The sequence below is a fragment of the Trachemys scripta genome, chromosome 13 (assembly GCF_013100865.1).
Source record: "Trachemys scripta elegans isolate TJP31775 chromosome 13, CAS_Tse_1.0, whole genome shotgun sequence".
Lineage (NCBI taxonomy): Eukaryota > Metazoa > Chordata > Testudines > Emydidae > Trachemys > Trachemys scripta.
The window spans coordinates 33,968,343-33,984,691 of NC_048310.1; the positions used below are offsets into that span (position 1 = coordinate 33,968,343).

Genomic DNA, 16,349 nt, shown 5'->3' on the forward strand with positions numbered 1-16,349 from the left:
GAACATAGCTTTCCAAAAAAGATTTTTTCCCTATTCTTTGTGACGAGCACCGGAAACGTAAACCTGTGTAAACTCTCTGAGGGTTAGAATGTAGCTGGGCTCGGCTATGGCAGCAGCAGATTTCCCTTCCCCGGAGCTCAATACACTTTTAAAAAACAAAATGGTTCAGTTAAGTTCCGGTTGCATCCCAAAGAATCATCCTACTATCACTCTCCAGAATTCTCAGCCCAGATCTGGGCTTGGCAGTGTGATCTTGGGGGACAGGAATTGGTTGTATCACAGGGAGAGAGCAAAATAAGTTTCAGAAACAAAAATAGTAAGGCTGGCTTTACTTGCTAAATGTTCTGCTTTCTCTGGGAGCTCTTGTGTTGTCCCTCCCCCAAGTGCTCCAAAGAGATATGCATCACATATCATTGCACCTCTCCTCAATACAGAAGGGGACAGAAAGAGGGGGCAAGCTTCTGTTCCCCTGATTGCCAGCCCTATAGGATAGCCCCACTGGTGGCCTTCTTGTACAGTCCCAGCTTGAAGCCTTGGAAACTGGTACCAGGGGAAAACTGGAGCACTGTTCCCCTGAACTAGCCAGAGACCCAACGCCCTCTCACCCACCAGTCAGGAGCATCCCAAACACTTCAAAAATCAAACAACAACCTTCTCCATCCAGCCACTCCAGTCCAACTTGTTATGGCCAGACACCACTGGACAACCCACCAGCCACCACCATTTGTTGTTCCTAGAGAAGGGCAAAATTTAATTCACAAATATGTAAAAGACCAGATGATATCAAGTACCATATTGTTGCAATATGTAGTAAGTCATGCAGCTCCTCAGAGGTCTACTCTCAGCTGTTACAAATAAATTTAAGTACACACTGACGGCTGTTGCCTTTCTTTTCCCAGTCTTCCTACCTCCTCCTTAAAAGCCTGGTGGCCTTTCGCAAGTTCCTCAGTAAGCAAGAGTTCATCCTCTAACAATTCTGATTTGCTATAAGAAATAACACTCCAGTTGCTACAATGGGGGTGAAAATCTTACTTCCTGCAATCCTTCAGAGCCCTGTTCTTACTACCGCGCCATGACCCAGCCTCACAAAACACACACTCTCCTCCCTCCCAACCAACACAGAACACGTTCTCTCCCAGGATCCTGAAGTGTCAGACATCCAAGAAAAAGCATAAGGTTTTTTCCTCAGCTGCAGAAGACGCTGCGAGGTCAATATCTTTAGAACCAATCCCAATATTTAGGCCCTGGAAACACATATGTAAAGATTTACACTAGGAGGAAAGCCTCCCTACACTGTTTTCCATGTTTCTTTAATCAGTGGTCTCCACATTTGATTGCTATTGCTCTATTATAGCATTATATGGTTGTACCCTGAATATCAATGTAGTGGAATGTCTCATTATGATCCCATTCCTGCAAAGTCTTATGTGTGTGCTTAACTTTAGATGTTGTGCTTGCAGTGAATAAAGTTCAGCACATGCATAAATCTTCACAGGATCATGGCCTTAGCCTGGTCATGAAAGATTAAGAGCCATATTACTGACAGCTAACAGAAGTTCTCCTTGAGCTCACGTGGTAGTGTGTGTGTTTAGTCAAAAGATCCAGAACTTTTATGGGAGCCAGACAGACTCTAGAACTCACTCCCATGAGAGATAAGACTGACTGCTAATCTCATGGCTTTCCAAACTAAGTACAAAGCTAATTTCTTCAGCTTCTCTTCCTCATTAGCTCTTCACATACGTGGACCGGAGGCGGAAGGGGGTGGGAACCCTTTTGTTATCTTTCTATCTACTGCAAGAGCTAACGTGGGGGAAATTTTGTTTGTTCTTTTATTAAATTATAAAGTGCTCATATACTAAGTATTTAGGCTTCTATTCCCAGTATTTTATGTATACTGTTTAGTACGTTACTAATGTCTATGTTTGCAGCACATGGATACACTGGGATGAAGAGCAGCTTGGCAAAGCAGCTATTCCATTTCTGGACCAATAAAAGACATTACCTCACCCGCCTTGTGTCTCTTTTACAAAGCAAGACATTTGCTAAAAGAGTGGAACGATCATCCTGTAAAACTAGGAAACTAGAGTAGAGTATGGAACTAATTCAAGAACATCATCAACCCAAGGAGACAAATGTATCATAGAGGTGAGGCAAATAGACTACCAGAGAGAGTGTACCAAGGAAAGCATCTTTCTAATCCAGTGTCTGCCAATGATAGATATATGAAGTTGCTTTCAAACAATCCAATCCCCACCTTTTATACTGAAGCGAGGAGGTAATTGCAATAAAAGGAATAAGAAAAACTGGTCATGCCCAATAGAAATGGTGGTCCAGGTGTGGCTCTGGGATTTTATGCAGGGCAGCAATTATAAGGAAAGAAGCTTTTCCAGGAATATATGGGAGGAAGAGGGCCACTATTTGCAACAAAAACATAGCATTTATGAAATCCAAATTATTATTATTCCAGTGACTTAATGGGGAGGAGAAGATAGAAAATTCTGATCCTCCTGGGAAGTTTTAGAAAGAACACTAGGTGAGTTTAGCAAACACCTGTTAGTCAAGATTTATCTTTAATGATGATGTGTCATGACCGAAAATCCCACATAACTGATATACCAGTAAACCCTAATCCTTCCAATCATAATTCCTTCCCAAATCCTTCTACCAGTGACCGACTGCAGCAGCAAGTTTTTATTGTTGTGACGCTGGCAGACCAGGTGTGAACTCATGCTGAAGCCCCAGGCCAATTCACTTGTGTATTAGTATAGAGCAAAGTGATTGTTAAATGTATAAGAATGTATTTGATGTTTAAACTTCATGAAAACTAAAGGGATGCTACTTGCATTGTTTTCATTTATCTGTATCATGTTATACACAATTTAAATGTTTCCTACTACGTTATATCCATGTAATGAAATATCCCATCAAAGGAGAAGAAGCCTTGTAGAATGCAGATGAAGAACTCTAATAGAGAAGAGCCAATTTCAAAGCAAGTGGTCAGCATATGTGATGATTGAAGGTCAAAGATTCAAAATGCATCCCTTACACTGTCATCAAAGGAAAAGCCCACATGGGTAGTGACCAGGGTTACCAGATAGCAACTGAAAAAACGTGAAAGGGGTGTGAGGTGATACGCGCCTATATAAGAAAAAGTCCCAAAAAAAGGAACTGTCCCTTTAAAAAGGGGACATCTGGTCACCCTAGTAGTGACACTGTCAGCTTGTTTTCTGTGAGAAGAAGTATGGATTCAAGAAAAGATCCTGGAGCTCTGGACTGTTTGGACTCTTACAGGGAAGTGAACCTGATGCAAAGCGGAGATACCTGGAGAGAATCCAGGTACCCTGACAAGACTTTTGGGAAACTGGCAGTTTAGTATATCACTGCCATCATTTGGAATGACAGACTGTGACTCACCTGTACATATATTTTATGCGATTTAACCGCTCAATGACTCTCACATCCTTTAGTTAGTTTACTATAGAATTAGCTGCCAACATTATCTTTGGTGTAAGATCTAGAGTGCCAATTGATCTGGGGTAAGTGACTGATCTCTGGGGACTGAGAGCAACCTGATGTGGTGTGATTTTTGGTTTAAGTGACTTTTTAATCACAAACTCCAGTTTGTCTGGGTGGCAAGATACACTGGAGAGACTAAGAGGACTGTCTGTGACTCCATGATAAGACTGGTACCATGATCCAGGAGTTCACATTTGTTACTGGCTTAGTGAAATCTAATTATACAACACACCAACAGCCTGGGGTGTCTGCCCTGTTTTCTGACAGTCTGTCCTGAGGTATGCACTCACGGTCAGGAGCCACTTCAGACAGCATGACAATTGTCAAAGAATTATGTCACATTAAGACTATGCAGAGTTCCAGAGAAGTAGGGAGTCGCACACCAGGTACTTTGTCCGCATTTGTGGATTATCAAAATATTTGTAGGTTGCTAAAAACTCTCTCCTGGTAATCGGACCTCCATATCAGGATGTGATTTAGGATAAATTTTAGATAGCAAGTTCCTTGCCCATTCATGTGCATTAAGATTCCATGGCACTTTTTTCAAATAAACCACAAGGTTCCTCTTAAATTAAATAAAGTTACATTTTGTAGTTACATTCTGCCCATCTAAATACTCTCTGCAATGTCAGTTACATAGAGTATTCTATGCTTTTCATCCTAAACGTTCGTGCAGTGTTATTAGAGTCAGAGTTCAAGAACAGACGAGACCATCGGATCATCTAGTCTCACCTCCTACCCACACACTAAACCCAGCAATTTATTGCTGCTCTCAATCCCTGAAATGGTGGACTTGATAAGATAGATAGAGGAAATCACTAAAGTTTGGAATCTTTGTATGAAAGGAGTCTGTCAGTGAGACACACCAATATCCATGTAATTACAGGTATGCAATAGAGAGAGAATTAGAGGTTTCATTTCTATAAAGGGAGTTTTGTAGCTTAAAAAAAGAAAAGGAAATGAGCCAAAGGACTAAGATTAGTCTTTGAAAAATAAATGGAACTATCCCTACATTAAACATACAAAGTATTAAATGTAATGGTTTTGCATAAAGCAAGCGTTATGAGGGCAGTAACTCTAAAACCAAACTCCAATTAGCCTTTTTATAGCTCTCCATAATCAGGGCCGGCTCCAGGGTTTTGGCCACCCCAAGCAGCAAAAAAAAAAAAAAAAAAAAAAAAAAAGCCGCGATCGTGATCTGCGGCGGCAATTCGGCGGGAGGTCCTTCGCTCCGAGCGGGAGTGAGGGACCGTCCGCCGAATTGCCGCCGAACACCTGGACATGCCGCCCCAAGCACCTGCTTGGCAGGCTGGTGCCAGCCCTGTCCATAATACTGCCTTGCTACCTCTGCCAATAGCCAGAGTCAGCATCTATATGCTTTTCTCTTAGACTGACTATTTAACCTAGATGTGCCACAACATGCTGAGTAAGGTGTTGTCTTCATCTAGCAGCAGTTAGCTACCCAATGTTCACATGCATGAGGCTTAGAAACTCTTAAACAGTGCTGAGTAGAGCAACATGCAGAAGTGAGAACTGTGCAATCCTCTGGACAGCTGCCACAAGAGCCAGATTGTAGGATCATAGGAGAGCGGTGAAAAACAGAAGCTCTAGAGATTTACAAGATCCACAAAAACAGTTTCTCAAGCTGATGGAATCATTTCTCATACAGCTTGTGTGCCCCCCCCCCTTTTTTTTTTTTTAAATGGTAGACCCAGGATTTTTTATTATGAATGGAAATTTTCAAAAGCATGTAAGGAGTTATTCAGACAATAGCATGACGACTCATTACTGTAATAAGGTAAAGGAAGGAAGTCAAATAATCCCTTAGGATCATGTGCTCCTCACCCAGCAGTCTTCATTTTCATACATATTGCAATGCTATTTTTAAAAAAGGAAGTAAATATTGTCTCAAGTTCTGCCTGACACAATATAAGCATGTCAGACTACATTAGTGGCATATGCCAGTGAAAAGCTACTTGGCTTCCAAGCATATCCATCTATCCCATGTGAAGATATGAATTGTTTGGGTGACTCTATACAGCAGGTATCAGAGGGGTAGCCGTGTTAGTCTGAATCTGTAAAAAGCAACAGAGGGTCCTGTGGCACCTTTAAGACTAACAGAAGTATTGGAGCATAAGCTTTCATCTGATGAAGTGGGCATTCACCCACGAAAGCTTATGCTCCAATACTTCTGTTAGTCTTAAAGGTGCCACAGGACCCTCTGTTGCTTTTTACAGATTCAGACTAACACGGCTACCCCTCTGATACCTGCTGTATAGAGTCACCCAAACAATTCATATCTTCACATGGGATAGATGGATATGCTTGGAAGCCAAGTAGCTTTTCACTGGCATATGCCACTAATGTAGTCTGACATGCTTATATTGTGTCAGGCAGAACTTGAGACAATATTTACTTCCTTTTTTAAAAATAGCATTGCAATATGTATGAAAATGAAGACTGCTGGGTGAGGAGCACATNGCATAAGCTTTCATCTGATGAAGTGGGCATTCACCCACGAAAGCTTATGCTCCAATACTTCTGTTAGTCTTAAAGGTGCCACAGGACCCTCTGTTGCTCTATACAGCAGGGATCAGCAACCTTTGGCACGCGGCCCATCAGGAAAATCCGCTGGCGGGACGGGACGGTTTGTTTACCTGCAGTGTCCGCAGGTTCGGCCGATCGCAGCTCCAACTGGCTGCTGTTCGCCGTTCCAGGCCAATGGGGGCTGCGGGAAGCAGCGGCCAGCACATCCCTTGGCCAGCGCCGCTTCCAGCAGCCCCCATTGGCCTGGAATGGCAAACCGCGGCCAGTGGGAGCTGCAATCGGCCGAACCTGCAGACGCGGCACGTAAATAAACCGTCTCGGCCCGCCAGTGGATTTCCCTAATGGGCCACGTGCCAAAGGTTGCCAATCCCTGCTCTACAGGTTGTTGCAATGGTTTGCTATTTTATAGCTGCTACTCCACCCCAATCTGATAAGAAGCTTAAAGTTACTATTTAACGTTACCAGAAGTAGGCAGCAGCATCAGGAGAGAATGTCCAAATTCTCCCTCCCTGTATTAGAATGAAGCAATTATGAACACTCACCAACAGTGACTAATATGGTCCAGTGGTTAAAGAATGACAGCACTGGTAGCCAGCACTACGGAGTTTTATTTCCTTGTCTGCACATCATTCATGATGCAGCTCAAAGCAAGTCATTTAAGCTACCTAGGTCTCAATTTACTCAGGTGTAAAATGGATCTAAATATACTTTTTGGGGGTATACAAGGCTTAATATTTGGACAGCACTTGAATCACTCAGATGAAAATGTTATGATTTTTAGTCATGCGAAAAATATTACTATGCCCCAAGCCTCTGTGGAAGATAAACCTTGCCAAGACTGCACACTGACATGTGACACGATGGTGCTTTCGAAGAAACCATCTTAGGTCTGAGCTGTCATCTAGCCTAACTGACTGTAAAGCAGAAAGTGTTCCAAATGCGACCTGTAGGGACTTGGACAGCCCAGAGGATTAGCAATGAAAAAAAACCATCAGATTCCACCTACAGCATCAAACAGAATCACGGCTAGATTTGGGGAAACTACGTTTAACCATCCATCTCCACTGCTAATCATAGGAAATCCCATTATATAAACAAAAGCCTGGAACCAGGCAAAAAGCATAAAGATCTGGAGGAGCTATAGATAATCACTTTATAGACTGCTGAAGCCCCAAGATTAGGTGCAAGACTTCACCTAAACTAGCTCTATTTGAATTTAGCAATGAACTGCCAATAGAAAAGACAAGATGCAGGACCAGAGTACTGCACAAAACTATATCCTGTAGATATGCCAGTAGTAATGTTCAGTTTAGCAGACCATCCCAACAAGCTCTTAGCAAACACAACCAGTACTTTAAAAATAAAAATGGCATATCTATAGTGCTAGGTAAGCCTCGAGGAAAAGACAACCCACAACAATGTATCTGTTTGGATAGCAGCATTGATACTAGCAAGCATTCAAGAGTCAGATCCCCAAAATCAAGAGATTGGCATAAAAGTGAGATTTGTCAATATAAGTCGTTTGGGGTTCTTTTTATTTGTCTTCTGGCCTCTGAGGCTTTACAGTAAAAATCAGTTCATGTTTTCAGGTTTTTCCTCTGTGAACATATGGATTAGAAAAACTCATTTCTTAAAAATGAAAGCTTTAACACAGATACCAAATATCACCAGAGTCGAAAACAATGAAATAGGAACAACCTTTACCACCACACTATGGAGAAGAGGGTGCAGAATAAGTTTCCCTTTAAGTTTAGTTCCAACTGATTAATCAGGCTGCAGGAATCCACTGGTTCTACCACCCCTTGTCCTTTAAAGGCTCAAACAACTAGTTTGTTTCCTGCCAACTTGGTTGATATTTGGCAAAATATACCAACCCTTTGATTCTACTGCTTGATCAACAAGAATTTAAAAAAAAAAAATATGGAAGTGTAAAAGGAGCAATTTGTTTTCATGGCCATTTAACTTAATGGCAAAGCCCACAGTATTTTCAACTTATGCTCAACGTAAGAGAAAAAGAAATTGGCATGTTGCTTGATTCCAAGTTCTTTAGGCCTAGGGTGACCAGACAGCAAGTGTGAAAAATCGGGACAGAGGGTCGGGGGTAATAGGAGCCTATATAAGAAAAAGACCCAAAAATCGGGACTGTCCCTATAAAATCGGGACATCTGGTCACCCTATTTAGGCCAGAGAAGACAAAGTAAATTTATCCCTGGTCTATTTGCTGCAATATATAATATGATGAAAGGCCAGCAAGTTTAGGGCAGTCCAGCAGGCAAGTATTTGAGTGGAACTAAAAGTTGATTTCATATCGTTCCATAACTGAATTTTGGGGGAACATTTTCAAAAGGAGTCACGCACACAACTCCCACTGAAAACTCATGCTTTATGACTACTGCTCAAAAGGAAATCAGTAACTGGGAATGGAAGCCACCAAGTGTCTTCATATCGCAGGCATTTCTCCACCATAATTACTAATTTTTCTTCAGCTTTTTCCTCTCTCAGGATGAGAAGCAATAAGGCTTAAGCAAAGTGAATAAAGTTGACTCAGGTCATGCCTTTGGTAGGGTGTGGAGGAGTTAAGATATTTGCAGAGTCGCCAATTCTCACAATAGCTGGTTTTCCTCAAAGCCCCAGCTGCTGGAATTAGGACACTGCATGAGAATCTCAGCTTTCATTTAAAAGCAAAAGTAGACATCTAGCTCTCCTGGTTGCAAAGAAAAGCTTGAAAATATGAAGTAAGTGCACCTCAAAGGCTCAGAAACCAGAAGGGAAATAAAATGATTCAAAAATGTATTATTTAAAGAAAGTCTCATGATTCATAAGCCACTCATGATGGGGGGGGGGGGAATTCACGAATTTTGAACTTTTAAGGTTGGAAATATGGCATGAGAATGACTGAAAGAAAAAGTCCACAGCTGGCCATACTTTCCTTTTAATGTCTAGACCAGGTACTTAAATTAAATTAAATTAAATTAATGGAGATATCCCATCTCCTAGAACTGGAAGGGACCTTGAAAGGTCATCGAGTCCAGGCCCCTGCCTTCACTAGCAGGACCTTCACTAGCTTAGGATGCTTTCCTCTTTGTAAGGGAGTGACGGCTATTTTTTACTTGATTAGATTTCAAAATGTACTTGATGGGGCATTTCTTTATAGGCAATGACTGCTTTAAAAGCTTACTTCACTGGATCTAGTGCATATAATTTGTGATGAGAAACATTGTGCAAAGAGCTTCCAATCTGTTTTGTCTTTTGAGATGTTCAATTCCACTATACCATATGACTGCCTAAAACTGTAACTACTTTAGGTCAGACTGTGCAATATGACTCTAGTATGGAAGATAAAAATTCCTACAGTACAAGACATTTTTAGTTAAAAATAAAATCAGTCTGATTTTATATGGCCTGGAAATTAATCTCTATATGCACTCAACTTACTGAGATATTTATTATTTTAGAAGAGTTTGAATTGCATTGAATATGAAAGGAAACTCTGAAGCTAGGACAATGAATCTGAACCAGTAAGGAGCAGATCATAGGCTTTCCAAAACTGTAAGGATGTCGTACTTGAAAGATACGTCTTGGAATCATTTCCATTTTGAATTCACTGAATACACAAAGCAAACTGACTAAAAGGGTGCAGATTTAGGATTTTGGAATCCCTAACAGAATTTCCTCCACTAAGACAAAAAGATACCTGTACACACAATGTTACTGTGCATCATCGAATGCAACCTAGCCCTTGGATCGACAGGCGCTGGAGTTTGTTACTATGAGCAAGGACAAGTAAGTTAGAGACACACAGTTTAAATTGATCATATCATGCACACTCAAAATATTCGTTATTTGAAGATTCCCTTTGATCTTCAAATACTGTTTTTAAAATAATAAAACAAAACGTTGTGGAATAATATAACTACACCTCTACTCCGATATCATGCGACCCGATATAACACGAATTCGGATATAACGCGGTAAAGAGGGGAGGGGGGGCCTGCACACTCCAGCGGATCAAAGCAAGTTCGATATAATGGGGTAAGATTTTTGGCTCCAAAGGACAGTGTTATATCGGGGTAGAGGTGTAGTTTATTCATGACCATACAAATACAAAATTTTCCCTGTACTACCACCACAACAGGTAAGTGCATAAAAAAATAAAGCCCAATTTTGATTTAAAAAGACATCTCCTTAAATTGTTAAAGCCTAGTCCACTAGTAATATATAACTTGAACCACAACACATGCATTTTAATGGACCATGTGCCAGTGCTGGAAGGATAAACATGCAGTACTATTATATTATATTGTATTGTATTTCTGCAAGCAGGGCATTCGGGATCTGGTCTAAAGAAGTGGTGTGTAGGGTGACCAGATGTCCCAATTTTTGGATCTTTTTCTTATATAGGCTCATATTACCCCCCACCCCCATCCCGATTTTTCACATTTGCTGTCTGGTCACCCTACGCGTACCCATTGAAGCCAGTAGGAGTTGAGGGCACTCAGATGAGGCTCATTCATAATGCAAGCTGCTACTGTGCAAGCTTCCCTTTCCCAGTGATGCCAATGTTCCTGACTAGAAACAACAACGCTGGGCTACTTTTCAGCAACAAATGCCAGTCATTATAAGTTGTGTGGGGGCTTCAGAGGGACCAGATGAAGACGACTAGCTTTGTGATCTCACCCTCCCTCTGCAGAGTTTGCAAGTGTCTCCAGAGGTGAATAACGTTTAGTAGACTGATCAGCTGATCTACAACGTGGCCTCCAATCTAGGTATAATTTGTTTTTTTTTAAATAACCACTTTGTCTAATTGCACTTTTAATAATCTAAATTTAAAAAAAAAAATCTGCGTTCATTGACAATACAATAGAATCTTGAATTTACAAACACCAATCATATAAATATCAAGTTACACAAACCATTTTTCTTCATAGGGGTTGGAAAGACAACAAACAAAAAAACACCTGCACACAACAAAATGTTGATGAAGAGCAGGTTGATAACCTTTCACATTCCGATTCCTTGAACACATTGAAAAATCACTTCCCAGTGGTTTGAAGGACAAGAAGAAAGCAATGCAGTGCACCCAACTGCAATTTATGTACCATACTTACTATAATTTTGAGATGTTCAGTTTAATGAACTACTTAATCCCCAATTATTCCAGGCAATAAGGGTTCTAGTGTACCTGAAAGCATCAAGTAATTTTTAAGAACCTAACAGAATATCAGCTCCTATAATTGTACTATAGATTCTACTTTTGCTACCATAGTACATGACTATCTCAAAAACATGAATATATCCTCACAACATGTATCTGACTTCATTGTATTGTCATTCTCTTTTTACAGGTGGGGACACTGAGGTGCTGAGATTAAGTGAAGTGCCTAAAGTCACACAGGAAGACAGTGACAGAGCCAGCAGTTGCACTCCAATGCTTTAATCACAAAAACATTCTTCCCTAATTGCCAAGATATGCCACCCAAAATGAAAAAAATACTTTGCAAGAGTCTCCTCCACACCCATACACAAAAGCTAATATTTCTCTTTATATGCTGGAGTAGACCTACCTACAGCGCAGTTTACGGCAGTAAGATACAATCGCTCATAAAAGTATCGAGTATAATTAAAGGGTGTGCTATAAAGGTAAACAGCGTGTACTTTGCTAAGCTGTTCCAGATGCCTTTAGTGCAAGATCTGGGACAAGCTCAAACCTGCAGCTTTACATTTTCTCAGAGTTATTTTGAAGCTATACAAATCACTTTGCACTCTCAGCTGGATTCTTGTGAAACTTGTTATCATAGAAAAACCAAAGAGTGTAATCCACATCTAATTTTGAAAAATAAATGGATGTTGAATGCACAAGGGTTGTGTATTTATATTTAAGAAATTATTTAGTCCAGGTACAGTGAATTGTTAACCATTCAGTATCAAGTAAGGTTAGTTCCTATTCTGCCAAGTTATGTGTGTGTCACCAGAAGTTACAACATGAACCTGTCCTACTGCCTAAGCAAGTTTCTCTTTCAAAACACACCCACAATGATTCAAGTAAGGTGTGGAAAGACAGCTTTCATATACCCCATAAAAATGCACTATTGTATTTTTCCAGTCAAGTTCAGTTTACTAAGCTATCACATTTTAACGAGACAAAAAAGCCATGTGTATATACACTAATTAAAGTAACTAGCTGCCTCTTTAAACCATAAGGATTATAAGAATTTTCAGGTTATCATATTGCCTGAAATTAAGGTGACGCAGAATGTTTCATGGAGCAAAATGCAACAATAGCAGAAACAACCTTATAAACAGAAGGCAGGGATGTTTGTATTATGAATTTGGACATCCAAACTCAACTTCTGTCTAACTATAATTAAGCACTTCACTATCTATTAATTTAAGATCATTCAGTTCAACTTTCTAGAGAAATCATGCACACTCTGCATGTGTGGTATTTTACAGAAATTATAATTTGGTATGTGCAACTAATTACTTTTAATAGTGAAGTGGGCTGTAGTCCACGAAAGCGTATGCTCTAATAAATTTGTTAGTCTCTAAGGTGCCACAAGTACTCCTGTTCTTCTTTTTAATAGTGAATTATTTTTCTTCACAACACGAGAAAGACACGGTCTTATATTAACATGGATAATCTTAGGAATCTGTATCTTTAGTATAATGGTATTTCTTTGATCAAACTTCTCTGAAAAATTTTTGTTAGTACCCTAATAATTTCTGATGTGTTAATTATCCTGCTACATCCTGTTAAGCCTTGAATAAGAGAACTTTAGGGTAAAAAATGGACATGGGCCTATTCAGAATAAATTGAAAACATAGGTCAAAACTCTCAAAACAAGAACACTGTCTCAAAAGTTTTGCCACAATGTACTTGAGCTATTCCCATTTTTCTCCAAGAATCCAATTTCACATAGCTCAAGATCTCTCTGTGGGGCAAACCTTGACTGAGGTATTGCTAGTTTTGAAACAGTTAGCTAGGGATTTCAAATTGAAAGGCAAAACCAAGTCTATTTGTTTTATTGCATCAGTTCAATCCTGCTCCCAGAGTTAACACTCAAATGCCCTTGCTGGTCCTCACCTGTTGGAGAACTCGGTCCAGAGGCTCAGCTTTGCTCAGTCCCTCTGGTGCTAAGCCACTCACTTCTCGACATTGGTCACTTAGCTCCAAATTGTCTGCTTTTACCAGGGATTTGTGCAATGTCCCTACCTGAAAACATGTAAGTGAGGGAGAAAAATGAGGAGCAATGGAATGAGTTCATTATTACAATGCATTCAATAGCTTAGCAGAAACGTCAGAGAGGTCCAGTATCACTTTCCAAAAAATGTATTTGTCAATTTCACAAATCAAAAGCCCTCCTTAACTTTTCCTTCTCTCCTGCCCCAACACTGGGTACTTGCTATGGGTGCTCATGCATTCATGGGGAGAACATGTTTTCCACTCAGCATTGGTTCGTTCTGTAGTTGTTAGTTTTGGTGGGAAGATCATATAGCTTTACACTATTTGAAGACTCTGCTCAACAAAATGGACAATTGTGTATATTTGTGCGTGTAGGGATTAAAAACAAAACTTTATGTCGAGCAGCTTCTGAGTCATTTACATTGCAGTAATTAAAAATAAAAAAAATTACCTTTAGAATGGCCTAAAATAAGATACATATTTTAAAAAATAGCTTGATCATAAGAAAAAACAAACAAAAAAAACAAGGCCATTCAGGATCTGTTTTCCTTATGGAGATAGTTTCCATTAAACCATGCACGTTTGGTGTACCAAGCGTGCATGCGGGGACAGGGAAAGAGGATTAGAAGCCTCCAAAAATGAGAAGAAATCTAACATTAAAAGAACAAACGTTTTAAAAAAAACAAATTACCTAATTTAAAAAAAATCTTGGGGGGAAAAAATAAAATAAAGCAAAAGGCCTTTGTAGACTTAACCTCTCCCCACCCCCTCCCTTTTGGTACATTTGTGAAATGAACAAACAGCCCCAGCTGAGGTGGATATGTGATACTGACCATAATGCCTGCACCCGGCCAGCCCTGGGCTAGGGGGTTGCTTCGCTTGCAGTGTACGTACATAACACAACCTTGTATCAAGACTTTGAAGCCATACCTTCTTGCTGTGTAGATCCACAACTTGCCACACCAAGAGAATTAGTTCCCTCTCATCCGAACCCAGTTTAGCCCCATATGCACCAGCTGTTGCCCCAAACAACACCACCAAAGAGTCACTGTGCGAAGCCGTCATGACCACAGGGGGAAACAACTACAATCAAAAGCAGAGGTCAAAAAAAAAAAAAAAAAAAAGACAAAGGAAAATAAAATAAATCCCACAGAGACTCACCCCTTCTTCCAAGTGATCAAAGGGGAAATAAAAGGACAAGGAGTAATAATATCAAGAGAAGAGAGCGCGCTATTGGGGAAGGAGGACTGAGACAAAAATGGAGAAAACTTCTTACAGCTCTACCTGTTCCCAATGATCTCCTTCTCCCCGGGTCTGATTGGGAGGTGAAATTAACAAGCTGTGGGTTTCTCTCCCTCTAACATCATGGCAGGAACCCAGCCCGGGCTTAGGTTTTTTTTTTTTTTTTTTTTTTTTCCTCCTCTCCTAAGTTACCTGCCCTTGATTCAGACCATGTGATTGAAGTCAATCTCCCAAAGAGACAAAGCCATTGGGTCTTTGGAAAAGGTGTAGGAGGGACGTGGGGAGAATCAACGCCTGGCTGACCCTGCCTGATTGGTTTTTCAGAGAGATCAGAGGAAAACTCCCATTCTCTATTTAATTCTGCCTCCAGGAAGTGCCTTTACCTGCCTGCTTTCAGTTTTACAGGATTCCTTTATCAGCAACCAGCGAGTGGAATGTAACATACAGCTGAATGTTAAAGAGACATGAGGCCTCTCTGGTTTGTTCACTCAGTTCTAAAGGTGTTTGGCTACACAGTTTTGTTGGTTTAAGTTTGTCTAGAGATCTTTTTCACTTGGGCTGAATCTACTTATGTGGAAGTTTTAAGTATTTATTAATATAGCTGCTTTAACATGGTACACTGTTTGATCTCTGAAGCATTTCTTTCAACTTAAATCTAGATTTCAGAGTAGCAGCCTGTTAGTCTGTATCCACAAAAAGAACAGGAGTACTTGTGGCACCTTAGAGACTAACACATTTATTAGAGCAGAAGCTTTCGTGGACTACAGCCCACTTCTTCGGATGCATATCTAGATGTTTTTTCAATTAGTGTACCAGTGGGTGTGTATTCAAATCGCCAAGGACCGCTAATGAAAATAAATACAAATTTCATACTGTAATATTATAAGGGAAAGATGTTTAATGGGGGCAACATTGTAGCCAGGAAATATCATGCATTTAGGTCCTGATCTTAAATATTGTTCCACAAAAGCAGATCCCAATTTAGTCAACAGAATTCTGTATTGACATAGGGGTATGCATGGAACAATTTGATGTATGCCTGAAATGTAAGGCACTCTGGAAATCTTTTAACGTATTGCCACACTGTATGAGCAGTTCTTTAGCTATTACTTGCAGCCTGATTACAATAGTTAAGTTTTTCTTCTCTGTGTAGCCATATGTCACTTTTTTTTTTCTGCTTTACCAAAAACAAACTGGAAAAATTCTTTTTAAACTGAGGGAAACACACCAAAAATGGGAATTGAGGAACTTTACCACTTTTCCATTAACTGTGTCTACTCTGGCTAAAATTGGATGCACAATTCGCTACCAGTAGTAGCAGTTGGGGAATTTGTAGTGTGGAGGACTCCGATGATTTTAGCATCCTGTTGCTTAACCCTGCTCTAGTTTTAAAATAATAAACAAACCCTTATATCTCTCTTTAGCAACATCTTCAGCTATTGCTACCACTGCTGGAAATGTATTCATGGTGAATTATGTGTCTAACTGGATATTAGGAAAAACTTCCTAACTGTCAGGTGGTTAAGCACTGGAATAAATTGCCCAGGGAGGTTGTGGAATCTCCATCATTGGAGATTTTTTAAGAGCAGGTTAGACAAGCACCTGTCAGGGATGGTCAAAATACTTAGTCCTGCCATGAGTGCAGAGGATTGGACTAGATGATCTCTCAAGGGCCATTCCAGTCCTACAATTCTGTGGTTCTCTGATCATTTTTGTAGTGCAAAGATTGCCCTTTAGTCCAATAGGACTACTCAAGGTGTCTTCAATTAGAAACTATATTTGCCCTCCGATAAAAGTCGATGGGTGCCAGATAAATTTTATTTAATCGACAGTGGTGTAGCTATAATGATAATTGATCTCT

General features: G+C 40.2%; 1 protein-coding gene across 6 annotated transcripts in view; it reads right to left on the minus strand.

Moving 5' to 3' along the window:
* Window positions 1-14,661, minus strand: part of ESRP2 (epithelial splicing regulatory protein 2) — a 65,256-nt gene extending 50,595 nt beyond the window's left edge. For 3 of the 6 annotated variants that reach the window (XM_034788622.1, XM_034788627.1, XM_034788626.1), the window contains exons 1-3: window positions 14,531-14,660; window positions 14,177-14,329; window positions 13,148-13,276 (exon numbers count right to left, since the gene is read on the minus strand). In XM_034788622.1, the coding sequence (XP_034644513.1) occupies window positions 13,148-13,276; window positions 14,177-14,311 (264 nt within the window). In that variant the 5' untranslated portion in view covers window positions 14,312-14,329; window positions 14,531-14,660. Of the gene's footprint in view, window positions 1-13,147; window positions 13,277-14,176; window positions 14,330-14,407 lie in introns of all 6 variants that reach the window. The other 3 variants (XM_034788625.1, XM_034788623.1, XM_034788624.1) reach the window with 3 other exon arrangements.
* Window positions 14,662-16,349: the final 1,688 nt, after the last annotated feature.